Source organism: Acanthochromis polyacanthus, chromosome 20, assembly GCF_021347895.1.
Source record: "Acanthochromis polyacanthus isolate Apoly-LR-REF ecotype Palm Island chromosome 20, KAUST_Apoly_ChrSc, whole genome shotgun sequence".
NCBI lineage: Eukaryota > Metazoa > Chordata > Actinopteri > Pomacentridae > Acanthochromis > Acanthochromis polyacanthus.
In genome coordinates, this window is record NC_067132.1 from 31,769,586 (window position 1) to 31,793,797 (window position 24,212).

At 44.5% G+C, this 24,212-nt stretch overlaps 2 protein-coding genes and 1 long non-coding RNA gene across 52 annotated transcripts; 2 read left to right on the forward strand and 1 right to left on the reverse strand.

Annotated features, from left to right (window-relative positions):
• Positions 1–11: 11 nt before the first annotated feature.
• LOC110965865 (apoptosis regulator Bcl-2-like) lies at positions 12–8,391 on the forward strand. Its single transcript, XM_051940475.1, has 3 exons — positions 12–3,200; positions 3,929–4,302; positions 7,926–8,391. The coding sequence occupies exons 1-3, from the start codon at positions 2,909–2,911 to the stop codon at positions 8,049–8,051; spliced, it is 792 nt and encodes a 263-aa protein (XP_051796435.1). The 5' UTR covers positions 12–2,908; the 3' UTR covers positions 8,052–8,391.
• On the forward strand, positions 6,588–7,541 carry LOC127531295 (uncharacterized). The gene is made up of 3 exons (XR_007938352.1): positions 6,588–6,681; positions 7,316–7,349; positions 7,520–7,541. It is a non-coding gene; the product is annotated as an uncharacterized LOC127531295 (long non-coding RNA).
• An 869-nt stretch (positions 8,392–9,260) lies between the features above and the next one.
• LOC110965862 (5'-AMP-activated protein kinase subunit gamma-2-like) lies at positions 9,261–23,148 on the reverse strand. 50 transcript variants are annotated; one of them, XM_051940249.1, is made up of 17 exons: positions 22,918–23,144; positions 21,839–22,801; positions 17,767–17,999; positions 15,372–15,420; positions 15,150–15,259; positions 14,952–15,033; positions 14,738–14,796; positions 14,547–14,592; positions 14,417–14,471; positions 14,162–14,288; positions 13,718–13,996; positions 13,488–13,634; positions 12,277–12,370; positions 11,824–12,195; positions 11,599–11,793; positions 11,539–11,553; positions 9,261–11,463 (listed from the first exon to the last, which is right to left on the reverse strand). In XM_051940249.1, exons 2-17 carry the CDS (start codon positions 22,194–22,196, stop codon positions 11,135–11,137), a joined length of 2,550 nt encoding a protein of 849 aa, XP_051796209.1. In that variant the 5' UTR covers positions 22,197–22,801; positions 22,918–23,144; the 3' UTR covers positions 9,261–11,134. The 50 variants fall into 50 exon arrangements, with proteins under 50 accessions (XP_051796209.1, XP_051796215.1, XP_051796213.1 ...); XM_051940255.1 differs by lacking the exon at positions 11,539–11,553 and having other exon boundaries at positions 9,261–11,508; positions 11,659–11,718; positions 11,749–11,793; positions 22,918–23,143; XM_051940253.1 differs by lacking the exon at positions 11,539–11,553 and having other exon boundaries at positions 9,261–11,508; positions 11,644–11,718; positions 11,749–11,793; positions 22,918–23,143.
• Between the last annotated feature and the right edge of the window lie 1,064 nt (positions 23,149–24,212).

The following is a 24,212-nucleotide window of genomic DNA, read 5'->3' on the forward strand; positions in this document are numbered from 1 at the left end:
ACACCGGAGCCAGTGGTGATGCTGCGGCCACGTGACTCCCGCTGCACCGTAAAAACCCGCCGTCGGTAATAAGGCGCAGCGGAAAAAGCACCGACAGATGAGCGCAGCGTCCTCAGAGACCACACCGACCAGCATGCACCGCGGCAGCCGCACACGTCACACCAGCGGCCCGCGTTAGTTTTATTTTTTTTAATGTTTATTTACATTTCAAGATAGGGACAATTTTACAAAAGTGATGTACAAGAAACAAAACCATCAATGGTGGAAATCAGCAACCATATAAACATGAAAACAGAGGAGTCATACTGAAGTCAGATAAACATCATAGAAACAAAGACAAAAGATGGAAAAAAAAGGGTGAGACAGAGGAGCACAGCACTGGATATTAGAAGAGCAAGGATCGGGAGATAGATGTGTAAACCAGTCAGTCTTGTTGGTTTTTCAATTCAATTTTATTTCTATAGCGTCAATTACAGTCAAATCGTCTCAAGACGCTTTACAGAACCCTTCTTTCCATAATTTTCAGCGACTTAAAGGAACTGGTAAAGTTGCATAAGAACACAGAGGGAAGGCTTCTGTTCCTTTTACAAGTGTGAATATGATATTTACCCATAATGATTACAAGATTTATGGTGTCAGAAACATTCACCTCAAGATTTTTCATAAAATAAATAACATCCTTGTAGGTAAATGAGGGTATGTTGTCCATTTTCAAAGACAACCAGTTATGGATTTCAGAGCAGAACAAAGTGACATGGTAACAATAAAAAAAAAGATGCTCAACAGTTTAAGCGTCTGAAGAGCAAAAGACACATGGATCGACATCGGATTTAAATCTTTTACGCTAAAAGTCCCTAGTAGGGTATATTCCTGACACTATTTTAAAATCGGTCTCTTTAACTTTAGGAGCAACAGGATAAGACGGATAAAAGGAAAGAGCTTGTCTCTGTAACGAAACCTCAATATTATCATGAACAGAATAGGAATTAAATTCGCCAAAGACATTTTGTTTAAAAACCATACTTATCAATTAGTTGTTACATTTCCAATCTTTAGAGTAGGCAGAGAGGGAGAAATAGAAGAGAACTGCATCCTATTGTGTATCAGGTGAATTAAAGGAGTAGGAAATGCTTTGCAATTTTTCTCATATTCTCTTCTAGGAATGATAATATTATATTTCTCATTGAAGTCTTCAAAGGAGAGCAGATTGGTTTGGTTTCAATAAATCATAAACAAACATTATATCACTGTGAAACCATTCAGACTTGAATACAGATTTTGTGTTTATGGTAATGACTCTGTTGTTCCACAGCAAAGAGTTCTGTGGTGAAAAATTATGGCTAAAAATCATCTTTGCAAACTGTAAAGCCTGTTTGTGGAAATTAGACAGTTTTACAGGAATTTTTAACACTTCAGAGTCACATTTTAGCAAGAAATCAGTCCCTCCTATCTTATTAAAACATTTGTTGGGAATGAGGTTCCATATGGAATGGGACAGAGACGTGCAGTCTTTGAACCATTTGACTCTAAAAGATGCAATTACAGAGTCTTTAACCAGCTGTGATTTACGAATATAATGAGTCTTATTCTTCCATACAAATTTGAATATGACAGAATTAACAGATTTAAGTGTTTTAGAAGTGTGCAGAGGATGGCAAGCGTAAATACGTCTTGAGAGACCGTCTACCTTGGACAGAGAATCCTACCCAGTATAGATCAGTCAGGTGTGAGCCAATGATTCAGAAGCTTTTGGACTCCTTTTACTCTTGGAATAATATTTAAATCTTCTCTATCGTGTATGTTTTTATTGTTTTGATTGGGATATTGGCTATGCTATTTAGATTGCTGCCATGAACAGCCATGAGTTCACATTTTCTGAGATTTAAAGTCAAACCGGAAGCTTTTGAGAAAAAACCTATTTTATCAATTACTTTTGAAACCATATTTTTATTTCTTAAGAAAAGTGCCGTATCATCTGCAAATTGGCTTATTATGAATTCCTTTCCTAAAATTTCGATACCTTTAATTTCAGGGGAGTTTTTAAGATAAATCGCCATTAACTCTGCAGCTAAAATAAATAATAGGGGGCTAATTGGACATCCCTGACGAATACCTCTTTTGACTGGGAATCTCGCTGAGCCCACGTTAGTTCTTTCCATCACCTGCAGGAGGGCTCCGAACCTGGTCCAAGAACCAGGTCCAAACCTGGTTCTAGACTTGTTCAAAAGCAGGATGAAAAAAGTAGGACTGCTTCAAAACCAGTTTAAATCCAGTCTAAGACCAGTCTAAATTTGGCCCAAACACCAGTCCAAGACCAGCATAAACACCAGCCTAGTCAGTACTGATACTACAGAATCAGCAGAAATCCAATCCAAACACGTACATCCTCACCAGGACCAGAACCAGGACCAGAAGACCAGCAGCAGATAAAGAGCTCATCACTGTCAAGAATGAAGGTGGAAGAGGAGAACATCCAGCAGATGGCAGCAAACACACACACTAACACACACACACTAACACACACACACTAATACACACACACACTAACACACACACAGACACTCTCTCTCTGAGGGGGCGTGGCCTCCAGCTGTGTTTGGAGCGCGTGCATTTCCAGCAAAGACACGGAACAGATGAACATTTCCTAGATATCAATTACTGTTCTGTTATTGATCTCTGTTATTGTTCTGTTATTGATCTCTGTTATTGATCACTGAGGAGTCAGGGGCCCAGCCATGATGAAAGGAACCTTTGACTTCTAAGACTGACATCACATCTGGACAGTAGTTTAGGCAGATTCAGCCAGTCAGGGGGACTTTGAGTCATCAGGTGAGTGATGACATCATCAGGTGAGCTGATTGGCTGACAGTGACAGCGGTGGGTGTTGAACAGTGGCCAGTAGGGGGCGATGGCTGCTGCCTATAGCAGCCATGAAATCGTGGAGGATTACCTGCACCACAAGCTGCTCAGCAGGGGCGTGGTCTGGCCCCGCCCACCGCCAGGTAGAGGAGGCGATGCAGACGACATCCTGCAAGGTGAGGAGGCCATCTGTGTTGGCATGGCAACCACCTCGTCTCCTTCTTTGTCTCCTTCTCTTCATCCTTGTCTCCTTCTTTGTCTCCTTCTCTCCATCCTTGTCTCATTTTTTGTCTCCTTCTCTCCATCCTTGTCTCCTTCTTTGTCTCCTTCTCTCCATCCTTGTATCCTTCTGTCTCCTTCTCTTCATCCTTGTCTCCTTCTTTGTATCCTTCTCTCCATCCTTGTCTCATTTTTTGTCTCCTTCTCTCCATCCTTGTCTCCTTCTGTCTCCTTCTCTTCATCCTTGTCTCCTTCTTTGTATCCTTCTCTCCATCCTTGTCTCATTTTTTGTCTCCTTCTCTCCATCCTTGTCTCCTTCTGTCTCCTTCTCTTCATCCTTGTCTCCTTCTTTGTATCCTTCTCTCCATCCTTGTCTCCTTCTCTCCATCCTTGTCTCCTTCTTTGTCTCCTTCTCTCCATCCTTGTCTCCTTCTTTGTATCCTTCTCTCCATCCTTGTCTCCTTCTTTGTCTCCTTCTCTTCATCCTTGTCTCCTTTTTTGTCTCCTTCTCTCCATCCTTGTCTCCTCTCCATTCTTGTCTCCTTCTTTGTGTCTTTGTTGTCCTTGTTTTCTTCCTTTGTCACCATGGTGACCTGAACGAGGACGCTGCTACAGATGTTAGCTACTCCCCTTGCTTCTCCTGTCGTTCTGATGTGAGAGGGCTTGCTCTGGGGGTCAGGCATATGGGTTCTGTAAAGCGTCTTGAGACGATTTGACTGTAATTGACGCTATATAAATAAAATTGAATTGAAATTGAATCGTTCTCTCCGCAGTATCACATCACTGTTTTCTGCTGCTTGTGCAGTGATGTCATTTGCTGAGGACACGCCTCCGCTGTGACTTTATCCTACGATGACATCATTTATTTTGCTATTCCTAGATCTGGGTTTGGCTCCGCCCCCGCTGCAGGCTGCGCTTCGCACCGCCGGCGACGAGCTGGCACGCTGTTACCATGGCGACCTGTGGGCCCAGGTGTCGGTGCGGCTGTGCGGAGACGGTGGCGGTGTGGTGCAACGGCACAGCCTGACGGCGGTTAGCCGGGAGCTGTTCAGGGATGGCGTCAACTGGGGACGCATCGTAGCCATGATGGAACTGGGCGGAGCTCTGAGCACTGAAGCTGCTGAGGCGGGTCTCACCTGTCAGGTGGATGACATCGCCGGCTGGATGGAGGACAGTCTGGACTCACCGCCACTCCGAGGATGGATCCAAGACAACGGAGGATGGGTAGGACATGACCGCTTCTTTCTATCTTTATCTCCTTCATTCTATCTGTCCTGGTCTCCTTCTTTTCATCCTTGTGTCCTTCTTTCTGTTCTTGTATCCTTTTTTCTATCCTTGTCTCCTTCCTTGTGTCCTTGTTTCCTTCTTTTTCATGTGTCTGTCTTTCCATCCTTGTAGCTTTCTTTCCTTGTCTCCTCGTGTCCTGATGTCAGTAAATGCAGATCAGCTGTAGTTCCAGGTTGGTCCAGCAGGTGGAGCGTCTTCCTGTTTAATCCTGTAGAGACTAGAGGAGGTGAGAACAGAGAGCATTGTGGGAGTTCAGCTGGTAAAGGGGCACCATGACAAAGACTAATGAGGAGGTTAATGACCTCCAGCCAGAGTCCTGAGACAAAGGTGTGGATGATGTTCTTTTAGTTGAGGTCCTCTGATGGGAATGTTCAGTGTTCATGGTGGCTTCATAAACCATCTCTGATTGAACAGTCAGTGGACCACAGGTTGGTAACTATTGGTTCAGAACACTGTTAGAGTTTTACTTCCCTGACTCCGGAACTGACCCTGGTCCTGTCTGATCCTGGTTTCTACCTGACCCTGGTCTACATGACCCTGGTTTTACACGAGCCCTCAAACACACCTTTGAAGCTCTGTCTTGAAGGATGCCACACAAACCTTCAAACGTGTTCCATCTCTGAGGAACCTCATTCAGGGCAGACCATAGTTCTTACTGCAGGTCAGGTTCTTCTGAACCACGTTTACGGGGAGCTCTATGCTGATTGGCTAAGCTCTGTCCTCCATGTTCTCATCCAGCAACAGTTTCTTCTCTCAACATAAAGTTCCTCAGATGTTCTAAAAGAACAAACCTCCAATGTTGTGACTCCTACAGAGAACCAGTGTTCTGTTGTGGATCTGGTCTCTGGATCTGCTGGATCTGCAGAAGAACCAGAAACCTGAAAGGTCTGGAAATGTTCCTGCAGAAACAGGAAGTGTTTCAGAGTATTTTAGTCTGAATGGAAACCAGATGCAAAGTGGAGAAAACCCCTAAAACCCTGTACAGATGGAGAGTGTGTGTGTATTTATAGACTACCTGTGTTGTTAGTTTGTCATCAGACCAGATCTTGTCTCCTCATCTGAACTGTTTACAGTTTTAGTGGATCTTCACACTCTCAGAAACATTTTATTTTCTGACTTCTGTTGTGTTTTTCCTGTTTCTTGTCGTTGTGTACATGGTTGTCTTGTATTGTGTTGGTTTTTCTTGCTTTGTGTTTCATTTTTGTTGCTGTACATCTGGTTTTGTTCTCTGTGAGCTGACATTAACTTTCAGTCCAGTGTTTCTACTTCGGTATCATGTTCAGGACTGTTTTATTTCTGGAAATATTGAACCCTGAAAATATCTTCTCAGGTTTGTGGAAGATGAATGTAAAGAAACTCTGAGATCTGAAATTCCAAAAATTCTGACAAAGGTTTTTGCAGAATGTAGTTTTTGGTTCCAAATAATAAAGACTTAAACTCTAACAGAACGTTTGGGAGGAACCATACAGAGACCGTCCAATCCTCTGTGGGTCTGGAGGTGTTTGCAGCGTTCTGATTGGCTGACAGGCGATGCAGCAGCTCATGTCTGTCCGGGTTTGAAGTCTGCTTCAGAGTGAGAGCAGAGATGCTGCTGCTTTCTGCTGGTGTTCTCTAACGTCTCTGTGGTTTCCTTCAGTCGATCAGACGTGTGGTTTTACCTCGAAAAAGCTTTTCAGGAAATCGGTGTGGTGGAGTTTCCGTCTCAGACTTCAGATCAGCTGTTTCTATAGAAATCTGAAAAGCATGCTGAGCTTCTGCAGCCAGAAAGCTTCTGGAGCTGAGAGGAGTTCAGGTGTTTGTCCAGGAGGCCGAGGCTCGTCCAAAAACAATCCGAAAAACTCCAAGCTAATGCTGAAGAAATTAAGTTAAACTGACAGACAACTCAAACCTTCAGAGGTCCAGAAAGAGTCCACTAATCAGGAGGTCTGGAAGGAGTCATATTTCTACTAATCAGGTCTAGAAGGAGTCATAGTTCCACTAACCAGGAGGTCTAGAAGGAGTCACAGTACCACTAATCAGGAGGTCAAGAAGGAGTCATAGTTGCACTAATCAGGTCTAGGAGTCATAGTACCACTAATCAGGAGGTCCAGAAGGAGTCATAGTTGCACTAATCAGGTCTAGAAGGAGTCATAGTTCCACTAACCAGGAGGTCTAGAAGGAGTCATAGTACCACTAATCAGGAGGTCTAGAAGGAGTCATAGTTGCACTAATCAGGTCTAGAAGGAGTCATAGTTCCACTAACCAGGAGGTCTAGAAGGAGTCATAGTACCACTAATCAGGAGGTCTAGAAGGAGTCATAGTACCACTAATCAGGAGGTCAAGAAGGAGTCATAGTTGCACTAATCAGGTCTAGAAGGAGTCATAGTACCACTAATCAGGAGGTCTAGAAGGAGTCATAGTTCCACTAATCAGGAGGTCGAGAAGGAGTCATAGTACCACTAATCAGGAGGTCTAGAAGGAGTCATAGTACCACTAATCAGGAGGTCTAGAAGGAGTCATAGTTCCACTAATCAGGAGGTCTAGAAGGAGTCATAGTACCACTAATCAGGAGGTCTAGAAGGAGTCATAGTTCCACTAATCAGGAGGTCTAGAAGGAGTCACAGTACCACTAATCAGGAGGTCAAGAAGGAGTCATAGTTGCACTAATCAGGTCTAGGAGTCATAGTACCACTAATCAGGAGGTCTAGAAGGAGTCATAGTTCCACTAATCAGGAGGTCGAGAAGGAGTCATAGTACCACTAATCAGGAGGTCTAGAAGGAGTCATAGTTGCACTAATCAGGTCTAGAAGGAGTCATAGTACCACTAATCAGGAGGTCGAGAAGGAGTCATAGTTCCACTAATCAGGAGGTCGAGAAGGAGTCATAGTACCACTAATCAGGAGGTCTAGAAGGAGTCATAGTTCCACTAATCAGGAGGTCTAGAAGGAGTCACAGTACCACTAATCAGGAGGTCAAGAAGGAGTCATAGTTCCACTAATCAGGAGGTCGAGAAGGAGTCATAGTACCACTAATCAGGAGGTCTAGAAGGAGTCATAGTTCCACTAATCAGGAGGTCTAGAAGGAGTCATAGTACCACTAATCAGGAGGTCTAGAAGGAGTCATAGTTCCACTAATCAGGAGGTCTAGAAGGAGTCATAGTACCACTAATCAGGAGGTCTAGAAGGAGTCATAGTTCCACTAATCAGGAGGTCGAGAAGGAGTCATAGTACCACTAATCAGGAGGTCTAGAAGGAGTCATAGTTGCACTAATCAGGTCTAGAAGGAGTCATAGTACCACTAATCAGGAGGTCTAGAAGGAGTCATAGTTCCACTAATCAGGAGGTCTAGAAGGAGTCATAGTTGCACTAATCAGGAGGTGTAGAAGAAGTCAAAGAACCTCAGTAAACATGCACTTACTTTAGTTCCACTGAGTTCCTGCTTTGAAGCCTGAATTGAATCCAAGAAATCTGAACTGTAGTTAGTAATCCGATACCAAAGGCAGAAGTAATCTGATTACTGTAGCTGTGAACGGTTTGTCCAGTTCAAAGCTGATCAAACATTTTGTGTCTGTGATTTCCCAGGATGCCTTTCTGCAGCTGTACGACTCCAGACCTCCAGTCACTTCCTGGTCCCTGAGGACGGTGGTTGGACTGGTTGTACTGGGAGCAGTTGGGATCATACTGGGAGTCTTGTTCAGCCAGAAATAAAACTTGCTGGTCCATTCAGTTCATCAGTAGAATCACATACTGACAAGGCCAGAACTGTAAATACAATTCACATTAAGGAGCTGTTCTCTGATCAACAGTCGTGTTGTTTGTTCTCACCGGGTGGGACTAAAATTACAGCTATAACTATAAAAACTTTACAGATATGTGCTGTTATTTCAGATGGAAAGGGTGTATAAATCTGCAGATACATGTCATTCTGTTACAGATTACTGCTGTTATTTTCATTGTTTTTTAGTCGTTGAATGTTAGTTATTTTTCTCACCACTTTAACTACAGATTATTTTTACAGTTTGACTATTAAACGATAAACAACCTGCTGCCCTTCAGCCGACTCTCCTTCATTACTGGAAATCACACAAACGGGCTTCCTCTGCTTTCTACAGCTAGTTCTTGTGCTAAGCTAGGCCAACAGTTTCCATCTACAGTTAGTTTTTGTGCTAAGCTAGGCTAACAGTTTCCATCTACAGCTAGTCTTCGTGCTAAGCTAGGCTAACAGTTTCCCTCTATCTGGCTTTCATGCTAAGGTAGGCAAACAGTTTCCATCTACAGCTAGTCACTGTACTAAGCTAACAGTTTCCATCTATATCTAGCTTTCATGCTAAGCTAGGCTAACAGTTAATCTTTGTGCTAAGCTTGGCTAACAGTTTCCATTACATCTAGTCGTCATGCTAAGCTAGGTTAGCAGTTCCCATCTACATCTAGTCATCATGCTAAGCTAAGTTGCAGTTTCCATCTATATCTAATCATGGTGCTAAGATAGGCTAACAGTTTCCATCTACATCTAGTCTTTGTGCTAAGCTAGGCTAACAGTTTCCATCTACATTTAGTCTTCATATTAAGCCAGGCTAACAGTTTCCATCTGCATCTATTCACTGTGGTAAGCTAGGCTAACAGTTTCCATGTACATCTAATCACTGTGCTATGCTAGGCTAACAGTTTCCATCTAAGTCTAGTCTTTGTGCTAAGCTATTCTTGCTAAGACACTTTTTATAATTCTGAATAAGTATTGAACTATTTTTGACCATTTTCAAGTCGTTCCAGATGAACGTTTGTTTGCATGAAAGCCACAAGTTGCGTTCAGGTGAATCAGGAAGTTAGAGAACTGTTAACTTCACGTGTTTTCGTCTCCTACTCCTCCTCCTCCTTTTGACCGTGGTGAGAAGCTACACGTGAAGCTGAAGACCAGAAGACGAATCATCAGGACGTTTTATTGATAGTTTTAACAGCAGCACTTCAGATGAGTCTCCATGGAAACGCTCCTGCTGCTTCCTGCTAGCTTACAGCACTACATTTCCCAGAGTCTCCGTGGGCACTCTGGACAAAACACTTATGCATATATATTAATATAGAATATAAAGTCAGACTTATTATTAAATGTGTTTCAATCTGATTGGTCCAAAGTGAGCAGTGAATCATCTTTAACTTATAAATACATTAATTTAACAATAGAATCCATCTTTGCACATATTTAGAGTTTCACACCTAAAGAACAACCAGAGTTTGAAGGGTTTCTGTCAGGAAAACGATACAGGTACAATCTGCACACGGCGAGGATTAACATCCCAGATCTGGAACAGGAACAACTACAAGTGTGATTTGTCCGTTTAAAACCACTCCACCAATCAGAGACTGTCCCTGTGTGATGACATCACAGAGGGACCCGCTGGAGGAATGTGGGTCATTTAGAGGTTCTGCTGGTTCTGCTGCAGGTTTACAGCTTCTGATCGGGTTTGACGGATCCACGTTGATTTAATATTCCTGTTCTTCAATTCACTGATCCTCAGGCTGCTTTTAATGAATCACAGGACAAATAAATAGAAGCTGCAGGACGGGTTGGACACCAGGACGAGCAGAAAATACAAAAAACAGCTGCCAGACCGAAGAGACATTTATAAAGGAAATTAATACAGTCAGAGTAATCAAATTACTTCTAGTTTAACACCTCTGTTCTGAAAACACAAACTCATAGTTCCACTAATCAGAGCTCCTAAAGTGACTCCACACACAGTGAACTACTTTCTCCATCCAGCTGTAAAAACAGACATCAGCTGCTTCAGACTTGGTTCAGGGGTTCTCCATGGAAACCAGAGTTAGTGTGAAGCTCAGACAGTGTGAAGGAACCTTCAGAACATCAACCTCTATGGACGGAGGACCAGAACTAAACCTGGCTGCTGCTCAGAACTAAACTTCCAGATGAAAGTTTGCTGAAGAACATGAGAAGAAGCCTGATGGATGCTGGAGAACATTCTTTGGTCAGATGAAGATCAATGAGTTGGGCTCAGATGGAGTCCAGATGTTTGGTGAGAACCTGACCAGGACTACAACAGTGGATGGATGGTCCTGACAGTGAAGCATGGAGGTGGAGGTGTGATGATCTGGGGCTGCATGAGGTCAGAAGGTGTTGAAGACATTTCTAGATGCAGCATGAAGGTCTGAGGAGGAACCAGGATACTGGGTGACCAGATGAAGGAGAGGAACATTCCAGCAGGAGAACATCCAAAGAACAACATCACACCAGAGCTTCTCCACTAGAACCAAGTGGGACCAGGACCTGGACAGTGTGAGTCCTGAAGCCAGCAGAACCTTTGAGGTGTTCTCCAGAGAAAGGTAGAGGAACACAACCCCTCCAGCAGAGAGCAGCTGAAGAACACAGAGAAGAAATGAGTGGACTCTGGTTTCCTCCATGAGGAGAACTGAAGGAGGAACCAGAGAACCTCACTTTAGTTCCACTGAGTTCCTAGTGAACCTGTAGTTAGTAATCTGATACCAGAAACAGAAGTAATCTGATTACTGTCTGACATTCATTCCTTGTTTTCTAAACTGTGAATCTCCAGGAATTAGTATGATCCATGAAACCTCCAGAACCAAACCTCTGACCCCATCCTTGCTCCTCCTCTGAGGTCTCTGATTGGTTCCAGCACATGTCAGTCACCCACCAGCCCCGCCCACAGAGCAGCTGTCCAATCGCAGCCTGTCCAGCCGATGGCCAATAAAAATCATTCTCTCCCTTATTCTTCTTCTGTGGTGGTCGACTCGACCAGAGTCCAGAGGGACGCATGATGTCACGCTGCCTCCTCCTCCCCCTCAGCCTCCTGATCCATCCCACCTTCTGCTGTCCCACCCTCTGCTGTCCCACCCTCTGCTGTCCCACCTTCTGCTGTCCCACCTTCTGCTGTCCCACCCTCTGCTGTCTCATCTTCTGCTGTCCCACCCTCTGCTGTCCCACCCTCTGCTGTCCCACCTTCTGCTGTCCCACCCTCTGCTGTCTCATCTTCTGCTGTCCCACCCTCTGCTGTCCCACCCTCTGCTGTCTCATCTTCTGCTGTCCCACCCTCTGCTGTCCCACCCTCTGCTGTCCCACCCTCTGCTGTCCCACCTTCTGCTGTCCCACCTTCTGCTGTCCCACCCTCTGCTGTCCCACCTTCTGCTGTCCCACCTTCTGCTGTCCCACCCTCTGCTGTCCCACCCTCTGCTGTCTCATCTTCTGCTGTTCCACCCTCTGCTGTCCCACCCTCTGCTGTCCCACCCTCTGCTGTCTCATCTTCTGCTGTTCCACCCTCTGCTGTCCCACCCTCTGCTGTCCCACCCTCTGCTGTCTCATCTTCTGCTGTTCCACCCTCTGCTGTCCCACCCTCTGCTGTCCCACCTTCTGCTGTCCCACCCTCTGCTGTCCCACCCTCTGCTGTCCCACCTTCTGCTGTCCCACCTTCTGCTGTCCCACCTTCTGCTGTCTCATCCTCTGCTGTCCCACCCTCTGCTGTCCCACCCTCTGCTGTCCCACCCTCTGCTGTCTCATCTTCTGCTGTTCCACCCTCTGCTGTCCCACCCTCTGCTGTCCCACCCTCTGCTGTTCCACCCTCTGCTGTCTCCCCCTGCTGGCAGGTCTCTGCAGCTTCTGTTTCTGTGTCTTTATCTGTCTCCTGGTCCTGGTCCTGGTCCTGGTCCTGGTTCGGTTCAGGTGCGGTTTCTGTCTCTGGATCAGGCTCCAATCCATGGTCCTGGTCCTGGTCCAGTCCCTGGTCTAGTCCCTGGTCCTGGTCCAGTCCAGTATGACACACTGTCTCAGGGTCTGTTGAGTCCAAAGCTGTTGGTTGTGAAGGAAGAGACTCTTTCCTGGTCAGACCTGCAGACAGACAGACAGGTGAGAGGTCTCTTTATGTCTGATTGTGTGTGTGTGTGTGTGTGTGTGTGTGTGTGTGTGTACCAGCAGGAGTGAGGACCAGGGCCTGCAGGATGTCTGACAGAGAGACGATTCCGATGATACGAGACTCTTCATCGACAACGACCAGCCTGTGAACCTGCAGCACAAACATGCTGATAATCAACCACTGATAATCAACCACCGATAATCAATCACCGATAATCAACCACCGATAATCAATCACCGATAATCAATCACCGATAATCAACCACTGATAATCAATCACCGATAATCAATCACCGATAATCAATCACCGATAATCAATCACTGATAATCAATCACTGATAATCAATCACCGATAATCAATCACTGATAATCAATCACCGATAATCAGTCACTGATAATCAACGACCGATAATCAGTCACTGATAATCAACCACCGATAATCAATCACTGATAATCAATCACCGATAATCAATCACTGATAATCAATCACCGATAATCAATCACTGATAATCAACCACTGATAATCAGTCACTGATAATCAACCACCGATAATCAGTCACTGATAATCAACCACCGATAATCAGTCACTGATAATCAACCACCGATAATCAATCACCGATAATCAATCACTGATAATCAACCACTGATAATCAACCACTGATAATCAATCACCGATAATCAATCACTGATAATCAACCACTGATAATCAATTACCAATAATCAACCACTGATAATCAGTCACCGATAATCAATCACCAATAATCAATCACCAATAATCAACCACCGATAATCAATCACCGATAATCAATCACTGATAATCAACCACTGATAATCAACCACTGATAATCAATCACTGATAATCAATCACTGATAATCAACCACTGGTTTGTTCTTCCTTGTAGTTTCCAGGGCTGCCCCAATAGCAGTTTCTTTTCTTAGTGACTAAAATCAGACTATTTGTGTGTGTTTTGTGTCTCATTTTGTCGTAATGAGTCTCAATTTGTAGTTTTGTGTCTCTTTGTGGTGATTTCATCTCCTCATCCTGTAGATGTTCTTCTACCTCCATGTCTCCTCAGATGTTGAACTCATGGTTTCTACTCGTACTTCTGTGGAGGTTCTCAGTCGTCCAGGTCCTGATAGAAACCAGCTGGAGGTTCTGCGTCTTCCAGAACCTCCAGCTGGTCTCTCCTGGAGCTCCTACCATCTCCTCATCCTGTAGATGTTTTTCTATCTTCTCTTCTCTGCGCATCGAGACGACATGACAATACCTCGGCCTTCACGATGCGGTCCACGATGGTCTCCAGCGTCTCCAGTCTGTTGCACTTCATAACTCCTTCAAAGTACTGGGACCTGTGGCGGAGGGCCTGCGTCACCGTCACGTCCAGGTTGTTGTAGGTCTTCTCAGCCGCCAGGTTCTAACACACACAGACACACACAGGTTTACCACGACCTCCTACACCCTGAGGAGCAGAGCTACAGGGTCACCAGGAGTACTCACAATGACGTCGAACTTGGAGTAGATGTCCACCACCTTACCTGCAGACACACACACACGGGGTGAGCTCTGTGTGTTACCGTGCTGTTGTGTTGCTGTGTGTGTTGTTGTGTTACCGTGGTGATCCACTACAGGCAGCGCAGACACCCGGCGGTGCGTGAAGACGGACAGCGCGGTGATCAGAGGCGTGTCTGGGTGGATGTAGGCGATGTTGTTGTACGTCCCGACCCCGAGCTCCTCCAGAGTCTGCTTCATGAAGGCCGGCATGGGCATCTCACACACCTGACGCACAACAGACACACACACCTCCGTCTGAGTGGGCCACAGCTCGTTGTCAACGCTTTGTGTCATAGTTTCTTCACTTTCCACCCAATTTGTTGTCACTTGGTCGTTTTGTGTTACATTCAGGTTGTCGTACACGTTGCTGTGTGTCGGTTGTGGACTCACAAACAGCTGCAGGAACTTGAGGATCCTCTTGTGTGTCAGGATGTAGAGGGCGTTTCCACTGACCGGGTCGATGACCGGCAGACGGTGGATCTTATTCTTTATCAGCGAGTAGACGGCGTCGAAGATACTGAGGAGGAGACATGAGGAGCAGGAGTCAGGCTGTGGTTCTACTTCCTGTTTATCTCCTCCTCACTTTATTTTCAGCTGATAATAAATTGTTCAGAGACCAGTTTACACACACAGAGAGGCAGGTACCTGGCATCTGGTGAGATGTGGACCAGGGGTTTGAAGGTCTCCTGCAGGTACAGCTCTGTGGACATGGACGGTGTGAGGTTAGTGGGGTTCTAGAACAACAGCGGTTCCTCACATCAGAACATCTTCCTACCTCTCCACGTCTCGATCTTATGCTCCTCCAGCTCATAGATCTGCACCTGAGGGAGACAGGTGAGGTGACACCTGGTTCTGGTGTGTGTGTGTGTGTGTGTGTGTGTGTGTGTGTGTGTGTGTGTGTGTGTGTGTGTGTGTGTGTGTGTGTGTGTGTGTGTGTGTGTGTGTGTGTGTGTGTGTGTGTGTTACCATGGGTGATTTGTAGTATCTGGTCAGGATGTTGATGAAGTCTGTAATTGTCAACATTCCTGAAACACAAACAGATTCATGACTCACACATTTCACAACAACATTTGTGTTTTCATGTTGATCTCTACCCATAGTTATCAATAACGTGTATTGATCTCCGTCACTGAGGCAGGAACACACTGAGCATGTCTGGTAGCGCTCAGGCTCGTCTTACCCACAAAGCTCTGCTTCTTGCTCTCCCACAGAGGAGCTGCTCGCACGCCATTGGCCACCAGAGCGAAGAACGCCTTCTTCACCTGGAACCACGAACACAGCACCATCAGTCATCAGCGTCCTCCTGCGTAGAGCTGTAGGTCTTGACTGTGTCTCTGCTGAGGACGTGTTCAGGTGTACTGGACTACCTGAGGCTCACCTGCAGCGTGGTGTCGAACACCACCAGTTTGGAGCTGGTGGGGATGATGTCATAGCACTTGTGACACTTCATGAAGCGCATGTAGATGTCCCTCTCTGACTCCTGCAACCCTGAACACAGTCAGTCAGGCCTTAGTGCTGGGTCACCTGAGGACACACCTGAAAACACCTGAGGATAATCTCAGCCCCGCCCCTCTGATCAGCAGGTGATCATCCGTCCTACCTGGATCTTCAGGGTCCGACTGCTCCGACATTCCGTCTGCAACCTCCACCTGGAACACAAGCGTCAGTGTGATCACCTGGACAGGACCACCTGCTTGTTTATCACCTTGGTCCACTTTTAAATCTCTATAAACGATATTTGGTCACGTTTAATTATTTTTTTGTTATTTTGGACAAAGTTGTTTCAAACTTTTTCTTGTTTTTGGACACTTTTTTGGACGACAAAAGACTTTTTAGAAAAATCTTGAGTTATTTTGGACAATTTTAAAATCATCTGGGAAAAGTCTGAGTCGGTCTGAAGGTGTTCTCTCAGGGTTACCTGGATCCAGGTGAGTTCTTCTAAACTAAATTGACTAATGCTCCTTTAACCTCCAGCTCAGGTTTTAATGTTCCATCACTTCATTTACATTTGTACAGGTTTTACTAATAAACCATCTGATTATTTAACAGGACACTAAACTCTCTGATACTGAACCACTAACGGGGAGTTTCAGGACAGAAGGTGGATTTATTGGGAGCTTCTGTTGAACTGAAGACCAGATTTCTCCTGGACTGAAATCATTGATCGTCCAATAACTTGAGGATCAATTTATTGATTACTGATCCAAAATCTGGGTAATCTGAAGTTTCCTCTCAGTCTCTGGAGCAGAAGGTTTCTGAAGCTGTGATCAATAAAAACTAATAACTGATCAATAATCAATTCATCGGTTTAGAAAAGCTTCCTTTAAAAGATGCTTTCAAAGAACTGTCAACAAACATTTCAGCTCATGTAGAATATTCTGGAGGGTATCCATCATCGGAACAGCTGCTGATGATTAATCGATCATCTCAGGATGAAACCGGTCAGCGGACTACCGAGACGTTCAGCGGCCTGCGGAGCATCTGTCATCCCACCGAGCAGCACCGGGACCCCGCAGCCCGGTGACCGAGGAGGAGCTCTGGGCTGTGGCGGGTCGTTCTACCCTCCGGTCACCGCGGACACGTCCCCAGTGCTGATGCCGTGAAGAAACGAGGCGGTTTTCGTGCAGTTTTCCGGAGCGGCTATATCTGGCCGGCGGAGCGGGAACCTACCGGACAGTCGCCGTCCATGAAGCGTCTTTTCCCCGCCGGGTCTCGGTCGGTCTCTGTCCGGGAGCCGCCGCAGTGCTCACGGATCCATCTTGTGTCTCCGTCCATCCGGAGGACCCGCTGTGCCGGTGCGCGGTCGCCTCCTGTCGTTAAATGTCACCACTGCCTTTCGGTGTCTGGATGTAGCAGCTAACAAGCTAACAGCGCTAACCGGATGCAAAGAGGGAGCCCTCCACAATAAGAGCTCTCTGCAGACCGTGTTATTGAGCTTCATCATAGTTTTATTTATTTTAAAACATTTTCCTTGACACGGCTGAGTCCAAAACACATTTTTTGGAGAAAATGCAGCTTCTATGTCCTTCCTCATGGTCCTGGTAATTTATTAGACGGTCTGATAGAAACAGCTGCTCTCTTTCACTATAGAGTCATTTCCACAGCTGGAGGACGTTTTATATCCAATAATCCACGTATTAAACCCTAAAATATCAATAGTTGTGTAAATGTTCTGGTCCTGAGATCAAATCTATAAAAACTAGGAGAAAATAATGTTTAAAATATTTTAAATACCAAATCAGTCTGGAGTTCCCCTACAATGACATTTTTCTCTTGTCCCCCTGAGGACCAAACTGGATCTCTAATGAACAGTTAGAATTTAAATCTCCTTTTTTATGATTTTATTTTTTCATCCATGTCTCTGTAATTGTGAAAACATTTTTTAATCAACATAATATTTTAAATAATATTCATGGAACGTTTCCCACAACATGGTAACAGAACCTGTAGATGACGTTTTTGTTGTTTTCTGTCTCGTTTTTGTCATTTTCTGTCTCATTTTTGTCGCTTTCTGTCTCGTTTTGCCATTTCTACTCTCACATGTCCGTCGCTCTGCTAAATGAAACAGTAGAAAAACAACAGTTCCTCAGAAGCTCTCCGGTTCCTCAAAGCTCTGTCACACTATAAACATAAAATAAGTATAAATCTAGAGCTTTATGAAGAACGGATCCCTAAAGAACATCATCATCAGAGAGCAGAAGAAAAGCTGTGAAACATCTCCAGGCAGGATACGAGTTCTGGGTTGTTTTACTGTGAAAGGACACCTCCGGTCCATGTTATCGCGTAAACTTGACACTGCTGGTCGGAAACAGCCGAGCACAGCCGAGCATCAGGTAATGAACAGAGGAGGAAGGGTTTGACTGTCACACTTTAAAATGAAAATATCTTCCATTTCCGGTTTTATCAGTTTCACTGAAGATTTTCACAATAAAATAAATACATGAAGTGCCATAGACATATATATGTCTATGGTGCTAACAGCGGTCAACACTCACCAGCCTCCTGATAGGAGGAGATGCCGGAAGGGGCGGGGCCAGAGGAGCCGTCTGGCAGCTGGAGGAGGAGGAGGTGTCCGGGGGAGAGGAGAAGGAGCGAAGCCTCCTGGTCTCTGGACGCCTCGGCTCCTTCAGGTACGTCTCCAGGTGGAAAACACTCACCTCCTCCTGGGGAGGGAGGGGAGGAGCTGGAGGGGGAGGAGGGGAAGGAGGAGTAGAGTACAGGCTGTGGGCTGGAGGAGGAAGAGGAGGAGAGGAGGAAGAGGAAGAGAAGGAGAGGATGAGAATGATGAAGAGGAGGAGAAGGAGAGGACTGAACTGAATCTGACAGATGGAGATTCTTCAGACCAGAACTTTAACTTCTGAACCCCAAAACCCACTTTTACGCTCAGAAACTAAACATCACCAGAGGAACACAAGTCGTCAGACACATTCTGTGAAGCTGAAACACTTCTTGGATTTTCAGCTGTCCAACAGTCAGTGAACTCATCTGGGATATGAGGCTCTGTTGGGAAAACTCACCAAATCTAGTGTGAGATCATCAGAACCACACAGAGACTGAGAGGAAATCAATAAAATAAACTCAGCAGAAACAGAGAACACAGTGTTGGAGATCCATCCTGCATGGAGAAAAATCTACAGATAATGAGCGGAGTAGACAGGAAACATGGAGACAGAAGAACATCTACAGGATGAGGAGATGGTAGGAGCTCCAGGAGAAACCAACTGGAGGACGTTTCTAGAAACGTCTTCCAGAACTTTGATGAGAACTTCCACAGAAGAATGAGGAGACAACATGAGTTCAGAGTTTAACATCTGAGGAAACATGGAGACAGAAGAACATCTACAGGATGAGGAGATGAACTCACCAACAACACACAGAGACCTTTGAGACCGTGTAAAACTACTGTCTAACAAATACTAGCAGGTACCTTTATGTCGCATCATGTATCTTTAACTGATGCCAGTAATTATAGACCAGAATTCTCCCAGTAATGTCAAAAGCACTTGAAAAGGTTATCGCTAATCAATTGATGATCCATCTTGAAAATAATCAGTTTTATCATCCAAAACAATTTGGATTTCATAAAAAATTTTCAGCTGAGATGGCACTGTGTCACTTCACTGAGAGAATAAAACATTCACTTGACAAGGAAACGTGGTTGGAGCAGTGTTTCTGGATTTGAAGAAAGCCTTTGACACTGTAAGTCATAAAATACTTGTTAGCAAACTGAGACATCAATTTAAATTTTCTGCCACTGCTGTTAGTTGGCTTAGCTGCTATTTAGAATGTCGACAACAGTGTGTTCGTTTAAAGCATGTGAAAACACCTCCTCTGTACAGTAAGACTGGCCTGCCACTGAATGCCAAATATATGCTGACGATACAGTGTTTGATGTCTCAGCAAAACCCCATCAAGCTTCAGAGATCCTAAGCAGACAGATGGTCAGTGTTTCAGAATGTTAACACTAAATTACAAAAAACAGTATCTATGTGCTTTTCAATGAGAAAGAAAGTTCTAGATAAATTTCACATCACTATTGATGCAGAAGAAATAGATGTGGTAAATAATTTTAAATATTTAGGAGTAATTTTAGACTCTCAACTTAAGTTTGATATACATATAAAGAATATATCTAAAACTGTGAAAACCAGTCTGAACTGCTTTAGACTTATCAGATCATGTCTTTCCTTCAAGGCAGCTCATTTATATCTGCATGCCGTGGTTCTTTCTCATTGTCACATTGCATCACTGTCTGGGGCCACAGACTCAGCTTTAAAGCCTTTATTTTTACTTTATAAACAAGCTTTGAAAATTTTAGACCAGAAGCCACAAAAATGGCACCACTGCAAAATTATTGAGAAATATAATTTGTTGACTTTTTCCAATTTTATAAAATTATCTTTTCTGAAAGTTGTGTTCATGTGCTTGAATGGACTGGCTCCACGAGTGATGGCTCAGAACTTTACAAAGATAGACAGTTGTAGGACAAAACTAGGAACATAACACAACAAAACTGTAAAACCCAAAGGTGCAGGACAACATTTGGGCAGTCATCCCTTTCAGTGCAAGGCGTACACCTATGGAATTCCTAACCATCTGAAACTAAATCTCAAACAGAACTTAAAAAGTTCAGTGCAAACTTTAAACAGTGGCTTAAACAGCAGCAGAAATGTGAACATTCATTTCTCACAAGTAATTATCAGTAAATTATTTTAATAATCTCTGATGTTAACCCTTTAAGCTTCAGTCAATTCCAGCCGTTTTCAGTACAAAACAATCGCTAATATTCTATTTTTAAATAAAAAAATTACGAAAAATACGGGGAATATTGGACGGGCATCGCGAGGTGCATTTCCTTGAAAACGACCGATTCGTGGATTTTATACCGACTTCAGGACATGTTTTGGACAAAATAGTTTACTGGCTTGTGTCGTCTGGATGTAAAAGGTTGGATTATGGCCGTTTTTTGTGGAATCTTTTTTTCTGTGTGTAATAATGAACCCGGAAATGTGAGTCGCGCTGTGTGCGTTGAAGCCGTGTATAGAGAACGGATGGATGGATATTCGTTTTTGTCGGACAAATGTGTTTTTCTCACCTGCTGTGGTAGTCCAACACGGTCTCACGGGGATTCGTGAAACTGTCACGTCAGTTTTTGTTTCGGTTTCGTGCGCACCAACACGATATGGTCATGTTTTTTGTGCCGCGAAAGTGGTTTATACCGGCGGATTCATGACGATTTAAGCTGTCCATCGGCGTTTGCGGACGCCGATGGACAGCTTAAATCGTCATGAATCCGCCCAATTTGCATAGGAATTTAAAGAATGTCCGGCGGCTGAAGCGGCGGCCGCAGCGGCCACCGCAAACACCGATGGACAGCTTAGATCGTCATGAATCCGCCGGTATAAACCACTTTCAGATGTGATTACCACAGCGGGTTTCGCTCGTGGTGAGCGGCACGAAAAACATGACGACATCGTGTTGGTGCGCACGAAACCGAAACAAAAACTGACATGACAGTTTCACGAATCCCCGTGAGACCGGGCTGAGTAATCACATCTGAAAGTGGTTTATACCGGCGGATTCATGAGAATCTAAGCTTTCCATCGGTGTATAGTGTTTGTATAATCGCGTTTGCACCCGTCGGACATTCTTGAAATTCCTATGCAAATTAGTAGGTGTACCGCCGGCGGTACACTGAAGCTTAAGGGGTTAAATGTAACTTGTGTTTTAGTTTTAATTTACTATAACTCTGTTTATTTATTTGTGGTACTCATTGATTGTATTCACTGGATTATTTTATTTGTAAAATTGTATCTGTATTCTGTTTAATTCATTTTACTGTAAATCCTGACCAGGGACAAAGACTGCAAATTAGCTGAAGCTAGACGTCCGATATACATTCACCTTTTCCCATTGTGGCAATGCTGTATTAATCGTCCCTGTTGAATAAACATTAAATAAATAAATTAACTGTAGAATGAACGCCTTTAAAAGTCCAGCTAGAATCACTGAACACATCCATGTAGTTCCACTAACAAAGTGCTGCAGCTTAACTTCCTGTCTGGGTTTGAATCCATCACTTTCCTCTTTCTTTTGTTGTGTGGAGTGGCTTCGATTTTGTTGATTTTTGGGTCAAAGTTTTGTGATTTTATCAGAGCATTGGGATGATTTCTGGGTCTTTTTTGTCATTTCAGACTCACTGCGACTAAATTTGTAAGAGATTTTGTCATTTCAGACAAAGTTTGAGTCACTTAGACACTTTTTCTACAATTTAGAACAAAACCCAACTAAACCTGGGAAAGTTTCAAATCATTTTGGAAAAACGCTGTCATTCTGGACAACTTTTCTGTGATTTCTGACAAGTTTTAAACTCCTTCCAGACAAACGGACATCATTCTGGACAACTTTTGGGTCCTTTAGAACAAATTATTTGCATCTGTATCTACCTACCTGTCTGTCTGTCTGTCTGTCTGTCTGTGCACTTTTCCTATCATTTGGACGGAGACATTTCAGACAGATTTTTTTGAGTTCTAGCAGGGACCAACCCTCCCCTCAAACCCGTCTTACGGTTCTGCAGGTCCCCAGCCAGGTCGGACCTCCCCCTGTCCATCCTCTTCCTGCTGGACAACAGCTGGACGTTCAGGACGCTGCAGGGCTCCGAGCGCCGCCTGGCTGTCTTCCTGTCGCATCCTCGGTCCTCCAGCAGCATCAAGGACTTCCTGTCCGACCCGTCCTCGGCCTCCATGCTGGTTCGGGACCTCCGGCGCTCCGTCTTCTTCTTGTCCTCCTCCGTCCGTCCACAGGGTTCAGACTTCCTCCTCAGCATCAGTCTGGTAGTTGGTCTGTCTGTCTCCTCGTCCTCCTCGTCTTCGCTCCTCCTGCGGTCCGTCCACCTCCTCAGCATGCGGCTGCTCAGACGCTTCATCACCAACAGCTCAGACTGATTCAAACAGAACCACAGGGAACCAGTTCATCAACACTTCCTGTCCACCGAGTTCCCTCCAGTCCCACCGCTCCTGATTCACTTCACTCTGGTTCTGCTTGGGTCACTGGTTGAGTTGCTGAGTTTAGAGTTGAGATAAAAGTCTAAATGAAGAAGAATCAACAAATTAATGAACTAACGAACGAACAAATGAACTGACTGAGTGATTGACAAACCAGCCAGCCTGCAAACCCAGCAACCTACCAGCCAAGCAACCTACCAACCAACCAGCCAATCTACCAACCAGCCAATCTACCAACCAGCCAATCTACCAACCAACCAATCTACCAACCAACCAGCCAATCTACCAACCAACCAATCTACCAACCAACCAATCTACCAACCAACCAGCCAATCTACCAACCAGCCAGCCAATCTACCAACCAGCCAATCTACCAACCAACCAGCCAACCAATCTACCAACCAACCAGCCAATCTACCAACCAGCCAACCAACCTACCAACCAACCAACCAATCTACCAACCAATCAACCAACCAATCTACCAACCAACCAGCCAATCTACCAACCAACCAACCAACCAGCCAATCTACCAACCAACCAACCAACCAACCAACCAACCAACCAACCAACCAACCAACCAACCAGTCAATCTGCCAACCAGCCAATCTACCAACCAACCAACCAACCAGCCAATCTACCAACCAACCAACCAACCAACCAACCAACCAACCAACCAATCTACCAACCAGCCAGCCAATCTACCAACCTACCAACCAACCAGCCAATCTACCAACCAACCAACCAACCAATCTACCAACCAACCAGCCAGCCAGCTGATGATTCTACAGATATGACAAGTTAATTGAAATAAAAGTACATCAAAATGTGAAAAATAGTAACTCATTTATGAATGTAATTTTACATATTGATATCTGATTTTACATCAGATATCAGTTCAAAAGAAACCAATAATTAGAGCTATAATAATGATATTTTAATCAATAATTATTGTTGGACCATCAGGAGATTGAATCTAAACGAATAAAGATTCTGCAGCTTTAACTAAACTCAGACTAAATGAGTTGAACTCAGATAAACAGATGAATTCCAAAAGACTGAATTAATCGAAATATGTCAGAAATCAGCTGAACATTTCATTAAAAAGCAGTTCATCAGCAGCGAACCAATCCAAGGCCTCGCAGACACAAACTCTGCTCTGATTGGCTGCTTATCCCATGACCTCATCGCTTCAGGAAAAGAAATAAAAATAAACCAGAGTGAGACGCTGGAGGAGGATAGACGGACGGACAAGAAGGACAGTCCTCAGAGAGTCCAGCTGCAGGCAGACAGACAGGTGGACAGACAGAGAGACAGACAGATTCAGACAGACAGGTACAGGCAGACAGGTACAGACAGACAGACAGGTATAGACAGATGCAGGCAGACAGACAGACAGACAGACAGACAGATACAGACAGACAGGTACAGACAGACAGACAGACAAAGAGACAGACAGGTGGACAGACAGACAGATACAGACAGACAGTAGAGGACAGACAGACAGACAGTAGAGGACAGACAGACAGGTGGACAGACAGACAGACAGACAGACGTGTTGGTCCAGCAGAGTCCTCCAAGTGTTTCAGCTCCACTACCAGAGTTCCTCAGAGTGAATCTGAAATCGGATGAACACGCCTCCTGCTGTAGTCTGCACTGTAAAAATATAAAACTGTAAAAATATTCAACTAAAAAACTATAAGAATATTCAGCTGTAAAAGTATGAAACTGTGAAATTACAAAAGTATTAACCTGTATAACTGTAAAAGTATTCAACTATAAATGCATCAAACTGTAGAACTATAAGTCTCTGATCCTCTGTCAGTGATTCTGGAAACAGTTTTAGAGTGAAACCAGTTTGAGCAACAGAATCCAAAAGATTCATCATGTTCTAACAGCATGAACCCAGACCTGACACCCGTCTCTCTACCTGTCTCTCT

Bases quoted from the DNA above. Each gene is read 5' to 3' on its own strand.
- LOC110965865 (XM_051940475.1), top strand. From the start codon at position 2,909: ATGGCTGCTGCCTATAGCAGCCATGAAATCGTGGAGGATTACCTGCAC. The intron at 3,201-3,928 runs GTATCCTTCTGT...GACTTTATCCTA, and splicing joins GTCTCCTTCTCTCCATCCTT to CGATGACATCATTTATTTTG. The intron at 4,303-7,925 runs GTAGGACATGAC...GTGATTTCCCAG, and splicing joins TCCAAGACAACGGAGGATGG to GATGCCTTTCTGCAGCTGTA.
- LOC110965862 (XM_051940232.1), bottom strand. From the start codon at position 22,196: ATGAAGCGTCTGAGCAGCCGCATGCTGAGGAGGTGGACGGACCGCAGG. The intron at 14,593-14,737 runs GTAACACACACA...TGTCTCCCTCAG, and splicing joins GATACTACAAATCACCCATG to GTGCAGATCTATGAGCTGGA. The intron at 14,472-14,546 runs GTAGGAAGATGT...CCATGTCCACAG, and splicing joins TAAGATCGAGACGTGGAGAG to AGCTGTACCTGCAGGAGACC.